Below are 26,366 nucleotides of genomic sequence, written 5' to 3'. Positions count from 1 at the left end.
AGTGAAAATGAAAAAGTGACGTTAGGTAATGAAAACATCGACCAGGTGGACAGCTTCACTTAGTTTCGTAGTATTATTAGCATAGATGGCGGGAGCAGTCAAGGTGTTAAAAGTAGAATAGCCAAGAATCAGGGTGTTTTTTCACAGCTAAAAAAAGTTTGGAAGAACAGGAAGATAAGTCTGCAAACCAAGATTAGAATATTAGAAGCTACAGTGATGACAGTGGTCAAATATGGCTCTGAAGCATGGACGTTCCGAAAAGCGGATGAAGATTTTCTAGATGTTTTCCAGAGAAATTGCTTAAGGATTGTTCTGGGTACACGGCTGACTGACCGTATTTCAAACAATAGGCTATACGGAAAATGTGGTTCAATACCGCTCTCTAGGGCTATAATGAAAGAAAGGTTGAGGTGGCTAGGGTACGTTGTGCGGATGAAGGATGACAGATTGCCGAAGATTGTTCTTTTTGGCCAACCGTCTAGGGCTAAACGAAAAGCAGGTCGTCCTCGTCTGGGGTGGGAGGACGTCACAAAGAAAGATTTAAAGGAAATGGGAACTTCTTGGGCGGGTGTAAAAAGGAAATCTTGAATAGATTGGGGTGGAGGAGGAGCGTGCGTAGCTGTGTTGGCCTCAGGTGGCTTGTTGCTGCGGTGAGTTGTTAGTAGCAGTAGTAGCTTAGTACCGTTACGACTGAATGCTCACATAAGCACCAATTTCCTTCTACGGTCCTCTTATAAACGTAATAATGAACAAAATCAAAATCAGGTCCCATATGAATTACCACAGAACATGCTCGGTAGTGTTCTGATGAGTCAAGATAATCATAGTATTGACATATATTCACAATACTTTCATTTGTCTTGCTCAGGCAAACATCATCTGGATCGAAATCTACTATCCGTTTATTTATTTTGTTTGACAAAGATCTTCTGTCGATATTAATAGCAAGGAATCTTGGGGTTTGGGTGAATATGGTCTTAAGTCGATATTCAAGGTCTTTTGGGAATTTTTATGCCGATTGACGCGGGCTATAACTCAAAACTAGAACTCTAAACTAAAACTAAACTAGAACTAAATAAAACTTTAAACTAAACTAGAACTCTAACTAAACTAAACTAAAACTAAACTAAAACTAAGCAAAATTGAAGATCTACCTTGCTATTGGCTTGTTATCAGCAGCACAGGTGTTTTGCCAACTGCGGTTACAATGGTATCCCTACACACCTCATGCACACCGTGAACACACACTATTACCATTTTTTAAACACGCTTCTCAAGAACTAACAAAGTCATTCCTGAGAAATCAATTTTTTCATTATCACTTAGCACCGTTACGACTGAATCGTCATATAAGCTCCAATTTCCTTCTACGGTCCTCCTATAAACGTAATAATGACCAAAATATAAATCGGGTCCCGCATGAATGACCACAGAACATGCTCGGTAGTGTTCTGATGACTCAAGATCATCTATCATGGTATTGACTTATATTCAAACTACTTTCATTTGTCTTGCTCAAGCAAACATCATCCGGATCGAAATCTACTATCCATCTTTTTATTTTGTTTGACAAAGATCTTCTGTCGAAATTAATAGCAAGGAATCTTGGGGTGTGGGTGAATATGGTCTTAAGTTGACGTTCATGGCCTTTTGGGCATTTTTCTGCCGATTGACGCGGGCTATAACTCTAAACTAAAACTCTAAAGTAAAACTCTAAACGCGGGCTATAATTCTAAACTAAAACTCTAAACTAAACTAAAACTCTAGAGAAAAATTCTAAACTAAAACTCTAAACTAAAACTAAAAACTAAAACTCTTAACCAAAACTCTTAACTAAAGCTTTAAACTAAAAGTCTAAACTAAGACTCTAAATTAAATCTCTAAACTAAAACTAAGCTAAAACTCTAAACAAAAACTAAACTAAAATTCTAAACTAAACTAAAACTTTAACTAAACTAAAACAAAACGAAATTGAGGATCTACCTTGCTATTGGCTTGTTATCAGCAGCACGGATGTTTTGCCAACTGTGGTTCCAATGGTATCCCCACACACACCTCATGCACACCGTGAACACACTATTACCATTCAAAACGCTTCTCAAGAACTAAGAAAGTCATTCCTAAAACTCTAAACTAAAACTTTAACTAAACTAAACTTTACCTAAACTAAAACTAAGCGAAATTGAGGATCTACCTTGCTACTGGCTTGCTATCTCAGCACAGATGTTTTGCCAATTGCGGTTCCAATGGTATCCTTACAAACACCTCATGCACACCGTGCACACACTATTACCGTTCCTTAAACACGCTTCTCAAGAACTAAGAAAGTCATTCCTGAGAAATCAATTTTTTCAGTGTCGCTTAGCACCGTTACGACCGAATCGTTACATAAGCACCAATTTCCTTCTACGGTCCTCTTATAAACGTAATAATGACCAAAATCAAAATCAGGTCCCGCATGAATGACCACAGAACATGCTCGGTAGTGTTCTGATGAATCAAAATAATCATTGTATTGACTTATATTCACACTACTTTCATTTGTCTTGCTCAGGCAAACATCATCGGGATCGAAATCTACTATCCGTCTGTTTATTTTGTTTGACAAAGATCTTCTGTCGATATTAATAGCAAGGAATCTTGGGGTGTGGGTGAATATGGTCTTAAGTCGACATTCATGGCCTATTGGGCATTTTTCTGCCAATTGACGTGGGCTAAGTACTTCACAAAATGGTATGTCTGTCAGATCTAAGATTTCTTCGTCAGCAGGGTCTAAAGGATTTTTAACTCCAGGTATTTGGAAATAACAAGCTTTCCAATCGTCAATATTTTCCGCAATTTGACTCCATTGACAGAGCGAACAAGTCAAGTATCGAGTCACTTTGTAAGAGAATAGCTCATGTAATGCACTCTCGGTGTCAGGTCTAGAATTTTCATCATTTATGGTGGCTAAAAGTACCTCCCAAAATTCACAAAGTGACTGCTGTTCCCATTCTGAAAACCCAAATTGGACAGGTAGCAAAGACCTCAAGTTTTTTGAGCTTTCCGTATTTGTCAATGATGAAAGAGCAATGCGCTTCAACTCTTCGGTAACATTCCCTTGCAAACCTTCCAAAGTGTTTATTAATATTTTATCTAGACTAAAAAGGCACTGAAGTGCCGAATTGGCGTAGCAAGAAACACCGTTATCGTTTTCTAGCCCTCCACTGCCAAGACCAACGCTGATAATGCTATGAGGATTTGTCTGGCAATGGTAAGAATGAACTAAGTTTTCACCAGGGTCAAAATCTTGAGGATTCGTCTTTTCATCATGGTTTAAATCTTGGCTTGTGGCTTCTTGAAATAGCTCAAAAATCATTTTTTGTTGCTCTTGTTTTTTAGCTTGCTCTCTAACTATTTTTTTTAGTCCATGGAATATTTTTTCTTGTTCTGTGACTCGTTCCTTGACCCCACCATTTCTGGAGCCCATATTTTCCCTTTGTGTTGCCAGTTGTTCTGCTTGCTCTAAAACCTTTTTTTCTAGTCTACGGATTATTCTTTCTTGCTCTGCTACTTGTTCCATGAGCTCCAGTAGTTTTGCTTGCTCTAAAACCATTTTTTCTAGTCTACAGATTTGTTGCTCTGAAACTTTTTTTTCTAGTCTACCGATTATTCTTCCTTGTTTTGATACATGTTCCTTGAATTTGAATATATTATGATTTTCTATTGTCTTGTAGATATTGGAGACTGTTTCTCTTTTGAGTATTTGGTACTTCTTAATGGCCCACCAAAAATTTGCACATACAGGTGCCCCAACAAATATTACATTAAAAAAAACCATTTTTTCTGAATAGTTTTATTATATAAGACTATCTGTATTGTATATGGCCTATCAAGTGTCTTTTAACAAACCAAAAATAAAAACTAATACTAACATTTTTAGGTATTTTTCTAGTTTGAATTAAAACATTAAAATTATTGCTCTGACACCGTAAATATTTATGCAGTTTACATAATAACTTTAGTGATCCTGAATTGAGAACTAAAATAAAATAAAATTTATTTGAAATGTTCTTTTTTTCCAATAGAAAAATAGCACAGTGTTATAGAGATGTGCACTTTAGGAGTCAAGCCAAAAATGTATGGTTGCAGGAGACAATTATAACTTTGAACTGACAGATGAAATGAAATTTCAAGTAGTTACAACCTAATAAAAAAGAAAACTAATCTTAAAATTGTCAGGTGTTTTTTTGGTTTGAGTTAAAAAACTAAAATTATTACTCTGACATCATAAATATTTTTGCAGTTTTCAGCTAAACAAAATCAAATACATCAATTTCCTTTCAAATTATGTGAATATTACGTATAGTGCCAAGAATGATTACCCACTATCATATTTATAGCATTAACAAATTAGATTTTGAAAAATTCACAGCAAGTAAAACTAAGCCATTAAATGAGGGCCAACAGCTAGCTAAGCCAACAGCTACAGACAATTAAGCCAACAGTTGCAAGTACAACTAAGCCATTAGCTGAGGGCTAACAGCTAGCTAAACCAACAGCTGCAGACAACTATGCAAACAGTTGCGAGCACAACTAAACCAAAAGCTGCAGACCATTAAGCCAACAGTTGCATACTAAGCCAACAGCTGGAGACAGTTAAGCCAACAGTTGTATCTAAAACTAAGGCAACAGCTGCAGACATTTAAGCCAACAGTTGCAAGTAAAACTAAGCCATTTGCTGCGGGTACAACTAAACCAAAAGCTGTAGACAATTAAGCCCACAGTTGCATCTAAAACTAAGCCAACAGCTGCGGACAATTAAGCCAACAGTTGCATCTAAAAGTAAGGCAACAGCTGCAGACAATTAAGACAACAGTTGCAAGTAAATCTAAGCAATTAGCTGTGGTTGTACCCACAGCTAATTGCTTAGATTTACTTGCAACTGTTGTCTTAATTGTCTGCAGCTGTTGCCTTAGTTTTAGATGCAACTGCAACAGATGCAACAGATGGGACTTTGTTGTATATGTACCAGTGTTCACTTTTTATATGTAAATTTTACTTACAAACTATTGATTGGCTCAATTGTCTGAAGCTTTTGGTTTAGTTGTACCCGCAGCTGTTAGCTTAGTTTAAGATGCAACTAAAAATAGTATGAAGCATGGTTGCAGCAACAGTTGCAACCGAGTAAAGAATGAACTTTGGCCTCAGTTGTAAATTTACCAGTGTTCAGTTTTATATATAAATTTTACTTGCAACTGTTGGCTTAGTTTTGATGCAACTGTTGGTTGTAATTTGTTAGTTTTAGCTGCAACTGTTGGCTTAATTGCCTGCAGCTTCTAAATCTAAAACTAAGGCAACAGCTGCAGACAATTAAGACAACAGTTGCAAGTAAATCTAAGCAATTAGCTGTGGGTACAACCACAGCTAATTGCTTAGATTTACTTGCAACTGTTGTCTTAATTGTCTGCAGCTGTTGCCTTACTTTTAGATGCAACTGTTGGCTTAATTGTCCGCAGCTGTTGGCTTAGTTTTAGATGCAACTGTGGGCTTAATTGTCTACAGCTTTTGGTTTAGTTGTACCCGCAGCAAATGGCTTAGTTTTACTTGCAACTGTTGGCTTAAATGTCTGCAGCTGTTGCCTTAGTTTTAGATACAACTGTTGGCTTAACTGTCTCCAGCTGTTGGCTTAGTATGCAACTGTTGGCTTAATGGTCTGCAGCTTTTGGTTTAGTTGTGCTCGCAACTGTTTGCATAGTTGTCTGCAGCTGTTGGTTTAGCTAGCTGTTAGCCCTCAGCTAATGGCTTAGTTGTACTTGCAACTGTTGGCTTAATTGTCTGTAGCTGTTGGCTTAGCTAGCTGTTGGCCCTCATTTAATGGCTTAGTTTTACTTGCTGTGAATTTTTCAAAATCTAATTTGTTAATGCTATAAATATGATAGTGGGTAATCATTCTTGGCACTATACGTAATATTCACATAATTTGAAAGGAAATTGATGTATTTGATTTTGTTTAGCTGAAAACTGCAAAAATATTTATGATGTCAGAGTAATAATTTTAGTTTTTTAACTCAAACCAAAAAAACACCTGACAATTTTAAGATTAGTTTTCTTTTTTATTAGGTTGTAACTACTTGAAATTTCATTTCATCTGTCAGTTCAAAGTTATAATTGTCTCCTGCAACCATACATTTTTGGCTTGACTCCTAAAGTGCACATCTCTATAACATTGTGCTATTTTTCTATTGGAAAAAAAGAAAATCTCGAATAAATTTTATTTTATTTTAGTCCTCAGTTCAGAATCGCTATAGTTATTATGTAAACTGCATAAATATTTACGGTGTCAGAGCAATAATTTTAATGTTTCAATTCAAACTAGAAAAATACCTAAAAATGTTAGAATTAGTTTTTATTTTTGGTTTGTTAAAAGACACTTTTATATAAATTTATATGCAGTGTTACAGCCATACCAATTATTCTCCTCTCCTTTTTTATTCTTTAATAATAATTTCTGGTCGTTTTGAGTTTGAGTTATTGTCAGCTTCTATTTCTACTGATCTGACTGCTAAAACTAATTGCAGCTAAAACTAACAAATTGCAACCAACAGTTGCATCAAAAACTAAGCCAACAGTTGCAAGTAAAATTTATATATAAAACTGAACACTGGTAGATTTACAACAGTGGCCAAAGTTCATTCTTTACTCGGTTGCAACTGTTGCTGCAACCATGCTTCATACTATTATTAGTGTCATCTTAAACTAAGCTAACAGCTGCGGGTACAACTAAACCAAAAGCTTCAGACAATTGAGCCTATAGTTTGCAAGTAAAATTTACATATAAAAAGTGAACACTGGTAACATATACAACAAAATTCATTCTTTACTCTGTTGCAACTTTTGCTGCAACTGTTGCTTCTGAAAAGTATCGGTATCAAGGAGACGCTCTTCTTTGTTTATCTTTTTTCACAAATTTTCTCGGAGGTCTAGGAAGTATACTCTGGATCAATCATAAAACAAATATTAGCTAGATATAGCCTAAATAGAAAACGAAAATTTTTGCCTTAGTCTTCAACAGCTATAACCTTCATACTATTGGTAAAACCCGATCCTCGGTGACACCCAGTTACAATGATGACAGAGTCTCTTGACCTAATAAATCCACTAAGCTTACCAAATTCAATGGCATGTTGGACTCTTGAATCTACGTCTTTGAACCAATCAGGATTATACTCACCCAAATAATGGAAAGGTACAATACCTCTCCATAGATGACACTGACGACCAACTTGAAGGGACCTCGTAACTGCTATAATAGGACAGACAGGCCTAAACTTTGCAATAGTTTGGGCAGAGACGCCAGTGCTCGTAAGCACGATTATTGCTGATGCCTTGCACATATAAGCGGCCTTAACAGCAGCAATTGCTACTGTATTCACATGATCTATTGGACATTTTAGTAAATCTGTTAAGTCACTAAACACTGGTCTATACCGTACAACAGCTTCAGCTTCTTTTGAAATACTGGCCATAGTTTTAACACATTCAATAGGATAATTTCCTTTTGCTGTTTCACCTGAAAGCATAACACAATCAGCCCCATCAAGGATCGCATTTGCAACATCAGAAGCCTCAGCCCGAGTAGGGCGTGGCTTTTTAACCATAGATTCCAACATTTGAGTAGCGCAAATAACAGGCTTTCCAGCAATATTGCAACGTGCTATCATCGCTTTTTGGGCAACAAATACCTTTTCTGGTGGAATTTCTATGCCAAGATCTCCACGCGCTACCATAATACCATCCGACTCTGCAATTATTTCATCTAAATTTTCCAACCCTTGATGATTTTCTATCTTAGAAATGACAAGGATGTTTTTATTCTTTTCGCCTAAAACACTCCTGATTTCTCTGACACCATCAGCATTTCTTATGAAACTGGCAAAAACCACGTCAACTCCATGTTCAACAGCAAAAAGAAGATCTTCTCTGTCTTTCTCAGATACAGCTGGCAAGTCTACCTGAATTCCTGGTAGGTTTACTCCTTTCCTACTTCCCAAGGTGCCTCCATTTTCGATTCTGCATATAAGGTGTTTTTTCTCAATTCCTTTAACTACTAAAGAAATGAGCCCATCATCTATAAAAATTTTTGAGCCCACTTTTACCACCTCAGTGATCTTTGCATAATCAACGTAAACAACTTGCGCAGAACCCTTTTCAACATATGCTTCGTCAATTGTGATCCGGATGTCACGTCCTTTTACCAGTTCTACTTCACATGTTGCACCCCCCTCCAAGAGACCAGTCCTGATTTCTGGACCTTTAGTATCGAGAGCTATTGCCACAGGTACCATACATGTACCTGCTACCATACTTTTCATTCTTATATTATTGACAGCTTGACGAATTAATGTAATTACATTTGAGTGATATTCGTAAGAACCATGGGAAAAATTTAGACGTGCTACGTTCATACCGGCTTCAATCATCTTTTCAAGTACTTCAATATTTGCAGAAGAGGGACCAATAGTGCAAATAATACCAGAAAGTCGTACAAAGTTTGTATTTTGCTGAAAGTCGAAACCAGCTACATGTTCAATGTTAGTGGTGTTGCTAGATTGCCCCTTATATTTATCATCTGCAAGACCTTTTCCAGTGTACTCTGTGCCACTAACTTGAGAGGTTTCTCCAGCCCAGCCCAAACCAGCTAAATATTCAATGTTAGTAGTATTGCTAGATTGCCCCTTATATTTATCTTTTTCTGAAGTATTTTCTGTTTCGTTATTCTTTCCATCAGTCTTTGCTTCAGTCTTTTGAATTTTTCGCGAGTCCAGTATTTTTTTTTCGATTTTAAATTTTTGTTCCCTGTACCTTGGAGTTTCATTTATAGAAGGTCCAAAGATTGGTTCTTTAGAAGGCCTAGCCTTATTGGCTTGTTTGAGTTGATTCGTCTTCTTAGAAAAAGAGTTGACGTCTTTGTCATCTTCTTCTCTTAAGCATTTATCCATTTTGGATTCTCTATACTTTTTAAAGAGTTGCCAGATTGCAATTCCAGCACAGGAAACTGGAATCCCAATGGCTAAACCCGTAATAGCATTTCTTGTAAATGCATTTCTTATATAAATCATTATATTTTTCTTATGTATTAATTAATTATTATTTATCTCTATTGTATATGACGTATCAAGTATCTTTTAACAAACCAAAAAAAAAACTAATTCTAAAATTTTTAGGTATTTTTCTAGTTTGAATTGAAACATTAAAATTATTGCTCTGACACCGTAAATATTTATGCAGTTTACATAATAACTTTAGCGATTCTGAACTGAGGACTAAAATAAAATAAAATTTATTCGAGATGTTCTTTTTTTCCAATAGAAAAATAGCACAGTGTTATAGAGATGCGCACTTTAGGAGTTAAGCCAAAAATGTATGGTTCTAGGAGACAATTATAACTTTGAACTGACAGATGAAATGAAATTTCAAGTAGTTGCAACCTAACAAAAAAGAAAACTCATCTTAAAATTTTCAGGTATTTTTCCGGTTTGAGTTAAAAAATTAAAATTATTATTCAGACATCATAAATATTTTTGCAGTTTGCAGTTAAACAAAATTATTTTATTTAAAATTTTCATAAAATTATTTTAGTTTGTTGACAAATAAGATTTTTCGTTAGTACCATCTAAAAATTATATTTTACATAACTATATCTACATGCTTTTTATAATGGTAAAAATCCTCTTTTGATTTTTGTATGCAGGACGATAATAATAACATTTCTACTACAAAGCTATAGAAAATGCAGTTTTTCATAAAAAGAAATTTGTTTTTTAAATTATTTTTGTTAATTATGAAAGGTTTTGAAATACATCAATTTCATTTCAAATGAGCCATTAAACAGCTCTCCATGATTTTCCAGTGCCCCGCTAGCTCAACTGAAAAAAAAACGGAAAAAAATACCTGCTGTCTGTGCGGAATATCGTGGTTTCAGCCACTTTTCTTGATTTTCAAACCAATATATTTTCCTTATTTTTCAAGCCAAGGGACGGTTAGTTTCCTATATATTGGACAATGTAGTTCTGATACTGTACTTCGTTTTTTGATCTGATTTTAGTTTTAGAAGTTATGGGCTATGAAAACTAAAACAAAAAATTGAATTTCTTATGGAAATACACATTAAATGACACGTCGTGTAGTTAGAACCTAACAAAAAATAAATGTAATTTAAAAATTTTCCGGTATTTTTCCATTTTTTAAATGAAAAGTTAAAATTATTGCTCAGACACGTAATTTTACAGTTTACATAATAACTTTAGTGATCCTGAATGGAGAAAAATAGGAAAAACTTACGGCTTTTTCTTCTTTGAAATAGTATTTAACGAACCTCAAACTATCAAATAGCTAACTACGTCCAATGTATGCAATGGTTTGTTATTTAAATGATCGTCTCTTAATAAAATTTTATTTTCATGCTGCATCTATTCAAAGCTATTTGATCATTGCAGCAAGTCCGGTTTTTTACGACGATTTCTACTAAGCTTAAAACTTTTTGTTTTCTTTTTTAAGGTTTTGGAATGGTTGTAATCCCTTATTATAATATATACAAATATTTTTGCAATTAACAATTTTTTGTTCTTTAGGCAATTTAATGGCTTGTCATATTGAATCTATTCAAAAATGTTTGATTTTTTACAGCAAGTCCAATTTCTAATAACGATTTCTGTTAAGCTTCAAACTTTTGGTTTTGTATTTTAAGGTTTTGAAATTGTTGTAATCCTTTGTCAAAATATATACAAATAATTTTGCAATTCCCAGTTTTTTGCTCTTTAAGCAATTTAATGTACTTTTCCATACCTGAAAATCTTTAATTTTTCCTCATAAGTGTGAGAAGTGTGACAACGTCATTGCAATACTGATGTATATAAAAATGATGTTAGTCGCATAAATATTTTTTTCTCGAAATTAAAGCTCTTAACGAATTTTCTCAAACATCTGACCTATTTAAATCGTTTTTTTAGGCCAGAATATACCTTATTTATTATATATATATAAGGATAACAATTTTCCCGAAAACAACGATTTCTACTAAGCTTCAAACTTTTGGCTTTCTTATATAAGATTTTGGAATTGTCATAATCCCTTGTCAAAATATATACAAATAGTTGTGCAATTACCATTTTTTTTTGCACTTTACGCAATTTGATGTCTTTTCATACTGTGTCTTTTCAAAGATATTTGATTATTAAGCAAGTCCAATTTCTAACAGCGATTTTCTACTAAGCTTCAAACTTTTGGTTTTATTTTTTAAGGTTTTTGAATTGTTGTAATCCCTTGTTAAAATATATACGAATGTTTTTGCAGTTACCAGTTTTTGTTCTTTAGACAATTTAATGTCTTTTTATACTGTAGTCTATTCAAAGATATGTGATTATTTTTTTTTTTCAAAATTAAGGTTTTTAACGAATTTTCCCTGACTTCTGACCTATCTAGATATTTTTCTTATGCGGAATATACCTCGATAACAACTTTTCCGAAAAAATATGTAGCTGTTTTCGAGAAACAGATTACACACAAAATTATTGCTCACATATAAAGGTAGTATATGACTTAATAAGTGAATGCAATATTTATACACGCCTATCTTTCGATAAGATAATATAAGAAATACATAATTACAAGAATCAATTTTTTACGAAAAACTGCCAAGGATATAGTAGAGAGCAAACCTACAATATTATAGTAAAGACCAATTCAAGAAAATATTAAAGAACAAACAAAGAACACAGTAAAACAAAAACTTACTTTTTTTGGCTTAACTCCTCAAGTGAGCATCTCTTTTGCGTTAAGATATTTCCATAAAAACAAAAATACAAATTAAATTTTATTTTATTTCAGTTTTCAGTTTAGAATCGCTAAAGTTATTCTATAAATTGCAAAAATATTCATCGTGTTTGAGCATTAATTTTAATTTTTTAATTTCAACTAGAAAAATACCTGAAAATTTTAAAACTAGTTTGGTTTTCCTTTTGCTTCAAGAGACTCGATACGTTATTTCATGGATGGAATTTTATACGTTGATTATACAAGCATGTATCGCGCTGAATTTGAAAAACATTCAAGTTATTTGGACCCAAAGTATTTTAGCGATTTTACCCCTTTGAGCCATGGTGCCCATTGCAACGTTTACTCAGCTTGTTATAAGGGTGACCGATGCGTTATTTTGAAGGACTTTTGTGGCTTTGATAAAAAGTCGTTTTATCGCGAGGCTCAAGTCATGGGAGAGCTTAGTCATAAGAATATTGTAAATTTCATAGGTATCACGTCAGTACAGTTAATTAATTCAACCGAATACGTGCAAATCGTCATGGAGTTGGCTGAAGGTGGAACTCTTAAGGACCGAATTGGAAAAGAGGAGAACAAGCCAATGACACAAATGCAAAAACTGTTAATAGCAAGAGATATTGCGCTTGGCGTTGAATATTTACACTCAAAAAATCTTATTCACAGGGCGCTGACTATTGATAATATTCTCCTTAGAAAAGATGGCACTGCTTTAGTATCAGATTTTCGTTTAGTTGCTCATTTATCTCAAAATAAGAAAGCTAGCTATGGTAAGCTGGATGACTTCCCACGTTCAGCTCCAGAAGCTGGATCTGGCGATGAATATGACGAAAGTTCTGATGTTTATTCTTTTGGGATGCTCATTGTTGAGTTGGCCTTTCAAAAGTATCTAGAGGCTTTAAGGTGTAGCTATGATGATATGGGAACTATAGACATTGACTCTATTGATACGACTCTCCTCAAAAACGAGGGCAGTCGCTTACTTTTTGAATTAGCAAAAGAATGTGTGATGGCTGAAACCCAAAAAAGACCAAATTTAAAAGAAATAGCTTTGAAATTAAATAATATATGTGAAATTTACCTGGATAACAAAAACTTTAGTGAATTAGAAGAAATAAGCCGAGGAAAATATTCTAAAACGATAATGGCCAAATATTGTGACTCTACCGCTGTTCTTTTAAAGGATTATTTCAACTATGACTCAGATGACTTTTACAGTGAGCTGAAGCTAATAAAAGATCTTAAACACAAAAATGTGATGAAGTTTCTTGGTGTTACCTCAATTGAAGACATATCATCGACGAATCGCGAGTTAATGGTGCTGGAATATATTCCTGGAGAAACTGTAGCTAAAAGAATTACTGAAAGGCCATTGCATTTCATGGATCGCATTCTTATCGCTAAAGACATTGCTGAAGGAATGAATTATCTGCATTCCAAGCATATTGTCCATCGAAACTTAACTACTGAGAACGTCCTTTATAGAAATGATGGTACTGCCCTAGTTGTAGACTTCAGACTTGCCTCTTTTATTTCTGATGACAATAAAGAAAATTTGAAGGATATTCAAGTATTACGTCATAGTGCACCGGAAGTAGCACTTGGAACATACGACTTTGCATCTGATGTTTATTCTTTTGGAATGTTTTTGTATGAAATCATTAAGGAAAACCCTATAGAAAATGATGAAACTGCCTTTTTGTATAATATTGCAAATCAGTGTGTTTCGATTGAATCTGAACGTCGACCATCTTTTTCGGAAGTGCTCGAAAAACTTAATAAGTACAAATCCTTTATTAATTCAGAAGATATTTTGAGAGTGAAATTGTTGGTTAGTAACGAATTGTACTGTACTTATGAAGCGACGTCGAAATACAAAAATTTCAGGATACAAAGTGTTGTTTCTAAAAACACAAAAGTTCGAGACGCTTTTGAAGAAGCAGTTGATGTACTTAAGGAACTCGATCATAGAAATTTAGTCAAGTTTGTGGGTGTCTCTAATATAGAGTTGGAAGGATCAAAATTGAACAAAAAAATAGTGTTTAATGCTTCTGGTGGTTTTAAACTGTCAAGTAAATTAAAAGGTCTTGGTTCCCTCAGTTACAGTGAGATAGTCTCAATCGCAAAAGATGTTGCTTTAGGAATGGTTTACCTGCATTCTAACAATGTTGCTCATATGAACTTGACCGTTGATTCTGTGATCCTACTTGCAGATGGTACAGCACTCATTAAAGACTACGGAATGGCATATGTTGATGTGCATAGTTCTACCAGGATGTCTTCTCCTTACACATGCCCAATAGTTGTTGATACTCCCATAGTAGATAAGCGATGTGATTTATATTCCTTTGGCATACTTTTATCCGAGCTGATTTGTCGAAAGAAATTTAGTGACCTTCAAATACCTTTAAATGATCAGGGCAGAATTAATATAAACCTTATCCGTACTAAGTTACCACTGCATAGAGAGGCTGAAGCACTTTTTAAATTAGCCAAAAAATGTACAACTACCGAATTGAAAGAACGACCAACGTTCCAAATGGTTGCTCTCGAGCTTGGAAACTTAGCGGAATATTTTTTGAAACTTGCTTCTAAACCAAAACAAGAACTTAAGATAATACCCAAAGGCACCGTAAAATCTCTTAAGTGCTTCTGGAATCAGCTATCTGCCAAAGATAAAGATTATGCACCGAGTCAAAACTGAGTTTGTTTTTGTATTGAACCAGTCTGTAGCATGTAGCTTACTCATCTCGTTTTTGCAAGTCCAGGACCTCTCGTTTTGCACTTAGCTTTCAACCTACCAATTATAGAAAGGAGGTCTCTTTTTTACTTTTGGACATTCTATGTGAAGTGGTTAGCTTAAAGTTTAATTGATCCTGTGAGAGGCTGTTAGAGTGCCCAGGCAAACAGCAAAAAAGAAGGTGCAGAAGATTTGATTCAACACCGAGAATGTTCTGAATTAAGCGAGTATTAAAAAAAAAGTATTATAAATTGTATTGCCAAAATTGTAACATTTATACACAGCCATTCTGGAAGAATTCACTATCAAATGAGAGCATCGGGCTTAAAGGCATGATCACGAATACCAATGTATATTGCCTTTTTGCCAAACTTCACGAACATATATGTTTAAAATTTTCACAGTAAAACAAAGACTAAGTTTTCGAGTTTTTGAAAAGATTTGACGATGTTTTATTGTCTTATTCCACCCTTATTTGCGAAGTCTATCAATTTGTTTCTTCTTACAGCATATTAGTTCCATTTGCAACCTCGTACTTGTACGAAGCTGGCTTTGCTGTCACGTTGAACTAGAAATGAGGATCGTCATGTCCAATTTTTTTTCGAGATTTGACATAATTTTGAAAATGCCGTTGATTGATCGATGTTCAATAAATTGTATTGAATTTAAAATTTGCGTTTTGTTTATTTAGACTAACCTGATTCCATGAAAGTACAGTTGAACTGTGTGTCGAGCCTTTATTGAATGCATTTATGCCGTAACCAGCCGCTGCAACCAAGACTAAAGTGGCTGTCCTGATCCAATATTGATATTACCAAAATAGATGAAATTGGATATATAATATTAACCAAGTGAAAATAGTATCCATTTCTTTTTTCGCTGTTAAATTAATACCCGCTTTTGAAAAGGAAGTTTTTGAATATTTTTAGATTGAGAACCTCTGGTTTACAGCATACATAGAGTATAAGAACTAATTAAGGATAAAAGGAATTTTTATTCGTAAGAAATGAATAATAAAATTTTTTTATTGTTCAAGATTTTTACTACTATTTTAAATAGGCTGTGACCAAAAAGTTTTTTTTGCAACTGGAGGATTTGTGATTGTAGCCTATCCGATATTTTTAAACTTCTGAAATAATTGCCGAAATCCATTTGCTAGTCTGTTCTCAAACAGCGAATCAGCAGGACAATGTTTGTTCAATTGTGCCTTGATGTTTCTTATCTAGATGGCTCTGTTGATCCTCCCTTTCAGAAAAAACCTATCGAATGGTTTAAGCAATTACCTCAGGAGTGTCAAAATGACAAGCAAAAAAAAAGAAAGAAATACAACCCAGAATGCAGTAACAAAACAAGCTCATATGCTTGTCATATGAGTACCCGACATATGTGTGCTTGCTATTTTTATTTATATTTAAGAATATTTTCGGTTGTTCCTCTTTTTAATTTTTTTATTTTCTTTCTTTTTTTAAAGTTTCTTAGAAGCTAAATCAGCTGGTGCCAGAGCTAGAAATTAGCGGTAATTTTAGACAAAGAGAACAAGCTTGAGGGACTTCAAATTCCTCCTTGTACATGACGTATATAGTGACGCAAATAATTTCTTAGGCCGAGCTGACTTTCCATTTACAGTATTAATAAAAGAAAACATAGAGAAAACGGGTATAGTATCTATAATATAGTACTGCTGCTACTACTACTACTACTACTAACAACTCACCGCAGTACCAAGCCGCCTGAGGCCAACAAAGCTACATACGCTCCTCCTCCATCCCAATCAATTCAAGGCATCTCTCTTTTCATCCTCGCAGGAGGTTCTCGTTTCTCCTAAATATTTTCTTACGACACCCTTCCACCCCAACCGGGGATTATTTTTTTTCGATTTGAAATTGAAAGGGATAATGCCCTTTTTAATAGTCGAATGTTATTGGAGGGTAGCTAACACCCCACTCACACCAACCATTTCCCCGAACACATTCAATCAAAATTTTGATATAGTCATTTTGTACAACGTAGTCGAAAGGTCCGGAAATTATGTCCTTGAGGATGACAAACCCCCCACATTCCCCTTGGCAAAGGTTGTAAGTTATGACCTGGGGGCATATAAGGTAAATAATGTTTTATAGAAAGCGTTGTCGTAAAAACTTCAAAAAGGGCTCATTCGATTGGAAATTGAGAGGGCTATTGCCCTTTTCAACAGTCGAAATTAATCGGAGTGAGAATCACCCCCCCTCCATGCATCATTTCTACACACATTTCCGATCAACATTTTGATATGGCCATTTTGTTCAACGTAGATGAAGCTCTGGAAATTATGTCTTTGAGGATGACAACCCTCCCTCATAGCCCTCAGGACAAAGATCGTAAGTTTTGCCTTTGGCTCATATAAGGTTTTTATAGAAAGGTTTATAAAAGCTTGAAAAAAGGGCTCATTTGATTTGAAAATGAGAGGACTAATGTCTTTTTTATTAGTCGAAAGTGATCAGAGGGCAAATCCCCCCCCCCCACGCCCATTATTTCCCCAAATACTTCCAATAAAGATTTTAGAGATAGCCATTTTATTCAACGTATTTGAAAGGTCTGGAAATTATGTCTGAGGATAACAAATAGCCCCAGCTCTCAGGACAAGGGTTGTAAGTTATGCCGTGGGGACATATAAGGTTTTTTATAGAAAGCATAAACATATAAACTTTGGAGGGGGCTCATTGGATTGGTAATTAGACGCTCTAGTGCTCTTTTAAGAGTCAAAGTGATCAGAGGGCTACCCACCCTCCCCACACACAAACGTCGTTTTGTCCCGAAATGCATCTAATAGGAATTCTGAGACAATCATTCTATTCAAAATTGTCTATATATCATATAACAAGGCATTTGGGATTTAATTAAACCCCAGAGATCAAACAGTTCGTGATAACGAACTGTATAGTAAGAGCGATTTGTCTCAATAGTAGCCGTAAAAAACGGAATTTCAATATCAATAGACACATCAAAAGAATAGGATTTTTATACTGATTTCAAATATATAAGTTTCATCAGGTTTACTCATATCCATCAAAATTTACAAGCCTGAGAAAATTTGTCTTATTTTCAATAAGAGGGAAAAACGCCCCCTAAAAGTCATAGAATCTTAATGAAAATCACACCATCAGATTCAGTGAATCATAGAACCTTAGTGTAGAGGTTTCAACCTCCTTTCTGCAAAAATGGAGAATTTTATATTTTTTGTGAGAAGAAAGATCAAGGATGCGTGTTTATTTGCCTTTTTTTCCAGGGGTGATCATATCGACCCAGAGGTCGTATAATTTTGCGAGAGGGCTTATTTGAAAAAAAATAATAGTTCTAGCGCCTTTTTTAATAAAATAACAAAAAATTAAAAATAGAATCCCTTTTCAAAAAAAACTGTATTTTAGATGTCTTTTCATATTTTCAAAGATATTTGATTTTTTAAGCAATCATAACCATATATGAAGTAGTAAGTGACGTGACGTAAGAATCTAACACCGATTGTGTACTAATACTAGCAACCTAGTGTACTAGCATTGTGTACTAGCAACCTAGTTAGAGACGATCACGCCCCATAATAAAAACTAAAGTAATCCGGGTTGCAGCGATGGCTAGCAACCTAGTAAGAGACGATCACCCCCCATAGTTAAAAATAAAGTAACCCATAACTCCTGAAAAAAAAAAGATTCAGATCAAAACAAGAAGTACACTATTATAACCGCCTTTTCCAAAATTCTATATAGCAAACTTACTATCCTTTGGCTTTAATAAAAAAGAAAATATATTGTCTGGAAAATCAAGAAAATTGACTTTAACAACGATATTCTCCACAAACGGCATCTTTTTTTTCTTTCCGCTTTTTTTTCTCCTCAGCTAGCTGGGCACTGGAAAACCGTAGAGAGCTGTATAATAGCTCATTTTAAAGTAAATTGCTACATCTAGGGTCTTTTGTAATTAAAAATAAAATAGTTTTTAAAGTAGAATCAATTTTGTCAAAAAACTGCATTTTTGATGTATTTTCATACTGCAGTCTTTTCAAAGATATTTGAATTTTGAAGCAATCAAACAGTTCATGGTAATTAACTCTATAGAAATAATACCTACTTGTCTCAATAGTAACCGATACTCTAAAGAACGAAATTTTGATACCAATAGATACATCAAAGCAAACAGTTTGTGATAACGAACTGTATGTTGTGTAGTAAGAGCGACTCGTCTCAAAAGTAACTTGCTACATCTAGTTCCTTCTATAATTAAAGATAAAATATTTTTTAATAGTTCCGGGTTGCAGCGGTAGCTAGCAACCTAATTAATAGATGATCATTCGAAAAACATACCATTGCATATATTGGACTTAGTTGCTGCTCGATTCCTTGAAAAAAAAAAAAATCTTATTTGTCAACTGAAAATAGAATAATTCCTGAAAATTTTAAATAAAATGATTTTATTTAGCTGCAAAGTGCAAAAATATTTATTGTGTCTGAACAATAATTTCATTTTTTAATTCAAACCAGAAAAAAACTTGAAAATTTTAAAATTAGTTGGGTTTTCCTTTGGCTTCAATTGACTCGCTACGCTTTTTTTTTTAATTTTATATCATCTTACTTCAAACTTTTTTGGCTTAACCTGTAAAGTTCTTACCCCTATATTGTTGTCCTATATTTCCAATGAGAAATATTCAAATTTTTTTATTTTAGTTTTTAGTTCAGAATCGCTAAAGTTATTATGTAAACTAAAAAAATATTTATTATGTCTAACCAATAATACTAATTTTTTATTTCAAACTAGAACAATACCTGACAATTTTTGAATTAGTTTTGTTTTTGTCTCCTGGAACCAAAATTTTCTTTTTTGGCTTAATCTCTAAAGTTATTGTGTAAACTGCAAAAATATTTATGATGTTTAACCAATAGTACTAATTTCTTAATTTAAACTACAAAAATAGATGAACTTTTTAAAATTAGTTTGGCTTTTTGTCTCCTGGAACCAAACTCTTTTGGTTTGTAACCCGTAAAGTACGTATCTCCATATTGTTGCCTTATAACATTGTCAAACCAGTAAGCTTTTTCATTGAATTATAATCCCAGTGAAGTTAGTTAGATTTCGCAATATTCGTCAAAGGATTATAGTTCCTGACCTATAATAAAACCTTTGCTTAATCTATTAACCTAGTTTCTGGACACTTTCATAAGTTTTTACGGCTTATGATTTACGGACACGACTAATCGAAGCAATTTGGTTTCATAAGTGTAAGGGATTACGATTTATGGACTATATTACTGTAAGTGAAAATGATTGATCCTGGAATTTGGGCGAAAGATAAACTTTTTTATAATCCAGGGTTGAATTTCATACAGAAAAATTTCGAACGGGATTTCCCACGATTCGATTAAAGACCATGCTTTGGATTTTTTTTTGGATACTGATGTGTTAGATGCGAGAAAGCTTTTCCTCCAGAAAGCTTTTCCGAGGGAAGTTCCACCCAGGCGAGTTGGTAACAACGCACAACAAAATAGTATTGCCGATACTATTGCAGCGTTTGAAAGATGCGACTCTGAAGATATAGATGTGCCGGACTTCGTGATAAGGAACGCGAGTGAAATCCCGATAATTCCAGCATCATCATATTCCATGCTTAGTAGTAAGGTAAACGCCTGTTTTAATGAATTACGCGCTTTGTCAGAAAAGCTTCAAACCCAGCCGCCTTTCCCCCCGCCGCTCCCCCTTTAGTTGAAGATAAACCTACATATTCAGTAATTGTGAAAAATGTTCCTACCGATTTAAGTGATCCTGGTTTGCGAAAAGATAAATTGAATACGCTTGAAGGTCATGAAGGGATTTTAAGTCTAAAACCTGATAATCAGAATAAAAAGTGGATGGTAGTTACTCGAGATAGGCAGTCAGCCGTATCCCTTGCCGCCTCAGCCTCTAAGAGCCTACCTAATGTTCAAACCAAGGTCCTTGATAAAAAAGCATTTGGTATTGTTCGGGGTATCCCTGAAAATGTATCAGAATCATTTCTAAAGGAAAGCATACCGGGATTAGCACGTGCTATATATAGGACATTCAAAATGTTTTCGTTTGGAATTTCTGGATCAGTTAGCACTGAAAAATGCAATTAGTCATGGTCTCCGACTTGGATATGAGCTTTTTCGTGTTGAAATCTTTCAAGAATTACCGCGTCGTTGTTTCCGGTGCCAAGGGGTGGATCACACTATTGCTATATGCCCACGTTCTCCTGATTTACCAAAATGTTCCCGCTGTGCTTGGGCTCACGAAAACTCCACGGACAACCCTTGCTCAGTTGCTCTTAAGTGCGCCAATTGCGGAGGAAATCATGTTTCTTATAGTTTAAAATGCTCAGTACTGAGAAATGCGCTTGCCAAGACAACATGATGACTTCTCCTACAGCTATAAGTTTTGTTTCTCTGAACATTAATGGTACTAAAGATAAGGAACTGCAAATCGACGAGCTGCTAGATTTTGATGTTGTATTCCTACAGGAGCATCTACTTTCCAAAGTTAATACAAACAGTTTAAGGCGGTCTGCTACACATGAAATATTTATTCGAGAAGCAAAAAGACCCACCGTCTTCCTCCCGGCGGCACCGCTATCTTCATTCGGTCGGGATATCAGCCTATGCAAATTTATTCTGATGCTAATATTCTAGCAATCCAGTGTAATAACATGGCTTTTGTAAATGTGTATCTTCCATGCAATCATCGAAATACCCAGTCATTTACTGCTTTTGCTAAAGCTTGCCATAAACTGAAATCTCTTTTCATAAAATTTGCAGATAAAAATGTTGATTGGATCTTAGCTGGGGATATGAATACTGACATATTGACCTCATCTGATCAATCTGAACTCCTGCTAGATTCTCTGCCAAGTGTCTATCATGTCGCTGCTAAGAACCTGGCTTATACTTACATTCATAATCGAGGCTCCGTTAAATCCAACCTCGACCATATTATTGTGTCTAAGTCCGGTCTAATTAAATCCGAGGTGTTTGTTGATGAAGATAAAATCAATGATGACCATCTCCCTATTTCGTGCCTAATTGAGCCTCCTGATGTTCAAGCCCACTTTAAGGGTCCCCATTCAAAATGGTATCAAAAGCCCAATTGGAATCGGATAAACGTTGAGATGTATTTTACTACTTTATGCACTCTACTCTCAACTATTAAAGTCCCGTTTCACTTGCTCCAGACTTCGATAAAGTGCCCTGATTCTAAGGAAGACCTAAATTCGTATTATTAACAGATAGTGGCATGTCTAAAGTCGGCCACAAAAGTTGCACTTCCGATTGAGCACGTGCGTTCTGGGTCTTGCAAGCCCCTGTGGAATATACATCCGGAAGTGAAAAAAAGTAAAGAACCGCGCAAAGTTTTGGTTGCGATTGTGGTACGCTTGTGATCGACCCTCCTCCGGTGCTGTGTTTACAGTCACGCAAAAAACGAAGAAAGAATACAAATCTTGTTTACGTAATGCAAGGCTCAACGCGTGGGACGCTCCAAATAGTAAAATGACTTGGAACAGAGTTATCAATAGCAGTAAGTGTTCTCCCCCACCTCAGTCGGAATCAAACCTTATGAATTTTGTGCGCCATTATATTGACATATTTTCCGTATTTAATCAGTGTGTTCAGAAACATTTTTCTAATCTACGAGTACTTAGTTCGGTTCTGCCAGTGTCTGTTTGTCAATATAGAGTCCCTGCGATAAGTATGAGTGATTTACATTGGGCGCTGAAGAAAGTAAAAAGATCAGATTCTTCTGATTGTGATGGCCTATGCTTTAGGAATTTTGCTTATGATTGCCCATTATTGTTGAACCACCTGCAGTTATTATTCCAGATTTGTATAGCTCAATCTCTGGTTCCTGATAGTTTTCTTTCCGGTAGTATGACGCCTATACTTAAACGCGGTAGGTATATTCTGGCTTTTACAAAGCATAGGAGGGGTTTAGAACCCTACTCATATTAATTTCTGCTTGTTTTGAGTTTGACTGAGTTATTTATTTTATTTCTGTTCGTTTTGGGTTTCATTTATTTATTGATATTGATTTGTGGTAGTTGTATGCTTGGTAAATTATTTGGTTCTAGTTTTGTTGATTTTTGGTTTAATGGAGTTCCTTACTATTTTTTAAAAAACTTATTCTTGGAAATTTTTTTTACTTAGCCTCTTCTAAAGTGAAACAACCACCCCTTCCATAAAAAACCTTAAATACCCCCTGGGCATAACTTACAACCCTTGCCCCTAACTTATATTCCAGAAGTGCTCGTTGGTATAATGGTACGAATACCCGCTTGTCATTCGGGAGAGCGTGGTTCGATTGCCTGTCAAAGAGAATTTTTAATATCGTTCTCTACTGTAAACCAAAAATAAAACTAATTTTAAAATTTTAAGGTATTTTCCTTGTTTGAATTGAAAGATTCAAACTATTACTCGGATGCCATAAATATTTTTGTAGTTTACACAAGCTGCAAAGAATGCAAATAAAGACAAAGTTAAAAATTACATTCAGAAGTCTGAGAAGATGGCAAAAATGCAGGCTGATTTTTGTAAACTGAGAAAAATTTTACGAATGTTTTACCGGGATTACGAAAAATATTCAAAATTACACATAAAAATTCTTTCTGAAAGAGTGGATGTTGTTGAAAAGTCGGCTAGAAATGCTTTGGGAAAATTTCATAGTAATATCCAAAAGAAATGTTGCATTTTTAATGAAAAGCTTCCAAGATATAGACTGGCAACTGTGGAACAGTTTACAGATGTAATGGAAAATATTAGATATCACTGTGAATATACGGAGGCATAATTGTCCTTTATTTAGATTCAGCTTTATTCGATGATCGAGCCTTTATGTACTACAACCTACAATTATGACGTCATTGATCAATATTGTACATGAAAAATGAAGTTTTTCGTAAAAAATTGATTCTATTTAATATTTTTCATTACAATTGGTTCGAGATCTAGAAATTTCCTTTAAAATGAGCTTACCGTTTAGGCAGAATGCTGTAGTAGCTGCCACTTTTCTTGATTTTCAAGCCAATATATTTCCCTTGTTGTTCAAGCCAAGCTACAGAAAGTTTCCTATATATGGGTTTCAGACATGGCGGTTCTAATGGTGTACTTTCTGTTTTGATCTGACTCTATTTTTAGGAGTTATGGGTTATTATATTTCTGAACATTGGGCGTGATCGTCTCTCAATATTACATAAAATTAAGTAAAATATAAATCATTAAAAAATTGGGTCCTTGAAAGCCTGCCTGGTGCAGCGGATAGCCTGCCTTGCTACTCCGAAGGCTGCAGGTTCAAATCCTGCCAAAGGCAATTTTTACACATTTATCTATTTAAAGTCTAAATAAAACTTCTATTAGTTAGTGCTGCATTAGATCCTCTTGAATGACATTGATCCTGTATGTATATCACGTCATAGTTCTAATAAAACTATGACGACATTCATTATTTATCTAGTAGGATTTCAGGCAAGATGGTTCTAATGAAGTACTTTCGTTTTGATCTATTTTTAGGAGTTCTGGGTTTTCATATTTCTTAGCATTGGGGGGGATCGTCTCTTACTAGGTGGCTATTAAGTGAAGCGCCTCCGAAGAGACCACCAGTCTCTTCGGAGGCATGAGTTCAAATCCCACCGCTGGTATACGATTATGACGTCATTGATCAATCTTTAATATGAAATATGAAGTTTTCGTAAAAAAGCTGATTCTATTTTAAACATAATATTTTTTAATTACAAAAGACTTTTAACCCAATTAATTTCCTTTAAAATGAGCCATTGAACAACTCTCTAGGATGTTCCGGTGCCACGCTATCTGTGGAATTACTAACCTTAACTATAATTAAGCGGCGTATAAAATTTAGTATAGGCAAGAGGTCGTTCTTTATTATATTATCATTTTAAGGTATTTTTCTAGCTTGAATTAAAATATTCGAACTATTGCTCGGATATCATGGATATTTTTGCAGTTTACACAAGCTGCAAAGAACGCACAGGCTGATCTTTGTAAATTGAGAAATATTTTACGAATGTTTTACCGGGATTACGAAAAATATTCAAAATTAAAGATTAAAATTATCTCTGAAAGAATGGATTTTGTTGAAAAGTCAGCTAGAGATGCTTTCGCAAAACTTCATAGTAATATCCAAAAGAAATGTTGCATGTTTATGGAAAAGCTTCCAAGGTATGGACCGGCAACTGTGGAACAGTTTACAGATGTAATGGGAAATCTTATACATCACTGTGAATATATGGAGGCATAATTGTCCTTTACTTAGTTTCAGCTTAAATTCGATGATCGAGCCTTTATGTAATACTAACTACATCCAGTGACTATGACGTCATTGATCAATATTGTATCTAAAAAATAAAGTTTTTCGTAAAAAATAATTAATTAAAAAAAAATAAGTACAAATAGCACTAGATCTAGAGATTTCCTTTAAAATGAGCTATTGAACAAGACTCTACGATGTTCCAGTGCCAAGCTATCTCTGGAAACAAAAAAATATCCCGTTTGTGGAGAATAACGTGGTTAAAGTCAATTTTCTTGATTTTCAAGCCAATATATTTTCTTTGTTATTCAAGTCAAAGGGCGGTAAATTTCCTTTATACGGGTTTCGGATAAGGCGGTTCTAATGGTGTACTTTTTGTTTTGATCTGACTCCTTTTTTAGGAGCTAAGGGTTTTTATATTTCTTAACATTGGACGTGATCGTCTCTTACTAGGTTGCTAGCTACCGCTGCAACCTGGATTATTATTATTATTAATTCTATGAATACTTACTTCTATTTATAACTGTTGTAGCAGAGTGGATTGATGCTCTGCTTGCCAATACGGAGAACCAGGGTTCAATCCCCGCTGCAGCAAGGCTGGGTGACAAGCTTGCATATTTATATCTCAATCATGGGTTCTGGACCACAGTTTGTTGCCGTGAACATTGTGACGGCGTTGTTATTCTAATTGTACGGCATATTTGTATTCTAGTAATGGGTTCTGTACCACAGTTTGTATCCGTGAACATTGTGACGGCGTGGATCTTCTAATTGTACGGCTTATTTGCATCTTAGTAATGGGTTCTGTACCACAGTTTCTTGCCGTGAACATTTTGACGGCGTTGTTCTTCTAATTAAAAATATTGTTTTGCTTTGTTTTCACTTGTGATTCTTTATATTATACTGCTGCAACCATGATTAAAGAGAACAAGATTTTTTCAAAAATAATTCACACAGGAAAAAGTGGCTATGGCTTTTTCTTAATTGGAATCGTAAAAGACGAACTACAGGGAATCAGGCAGTGATGAAACCATACCATAGGAATCAACTTTTCAAAAAATGTTTGTGTTACATTATCTTGTCGGAAGTTAAGTGTGTGCTGCTTCATGCACATAATGTGAATTTGTGAATTTGATTAAAAGTTGAAATTCACCATCGCTGTAAAATAGACAATTTTATCCTTCTTAACAAAAAAGGATAGTTACCCTCTGACATTGCGACGGCGTTTGTTCTTCCAATCGCAATTTTTGAGGTGGACATTAATCTTGCACAAAAAAATCTTAAGTCACTTGTACGAAATTTTTTTTTACAAAATTAGCTTTGCTCAGGTCCTTGGCACTCTGCTCGCGGCAGTCTTTTATTTATGTGACTCTCGCTGTCGCTTGTCTTCTAACAACAGATCAATGTGAACTTTTCTCCAACTTTATTTCCAGAAACTATTTTTGCTTTAAATACGTGGTTACATAATGCAGAAACAGCTAGGCATACTCTGTTGTATATACCCTCTGAAATATCTAAA

At 34.7% G+C, this 26,366-nt stretch overlaps 2 protein-coding genes and 1 pseudogene across 3 annotated transcripts in view; 2 read left to right on the top strand and 1 right to left on the bottom strand.

Annotated features, from left to right (window-relative positions):
- Positions 1-26,366, top strand: part of LOC148952838 (NADPH-dependent diflavin oxidoreductase 1-like) — a 134,229-nt gene that overhangs the window by 86,339 nt on the left and 21,524 nt on the right. The gene's annotated exons all lie outside the window — the stretch shown is intronic.
- LOC148952840 (pyruvate kinase pseudogene) lies at positions 7,041-8,654 on the bottom strand (annotated as a pseudogene).
- LOC148952839 (uncharacterized) lies at positions 12,062-14,518 on the top strand. Its single transcript, XM_089088121.1, has one exon. It carries the CDS (start codon positions 12,062-12,064, stop codon positions 14,516-14,518), a length of 2,457 nt encoding a protein of 818 aa, XP_088944247.1.

The sequence above is a fragment of the Artemia sp. Qi Xiang Cuo genome, chromosome 4 (assembly GCF_049724085.1).
Source record: "Artemia sp. Qi Xiang Cuo chromosome 4, ASM4972408v1, whole genome shotgun sequence".
Taxonomy (NCBI): Eukaryota; Metazoa; Arthropoda; class Branchiopoda; order Anostraca; family Artemiidae; genus Artemia; species Artemia sp. Qi Xiang Cuo.
Note: the sequence above shows the minus strand (reverse complement) of the source record. Positions and strands in the feature narration are given on the sequence as shown.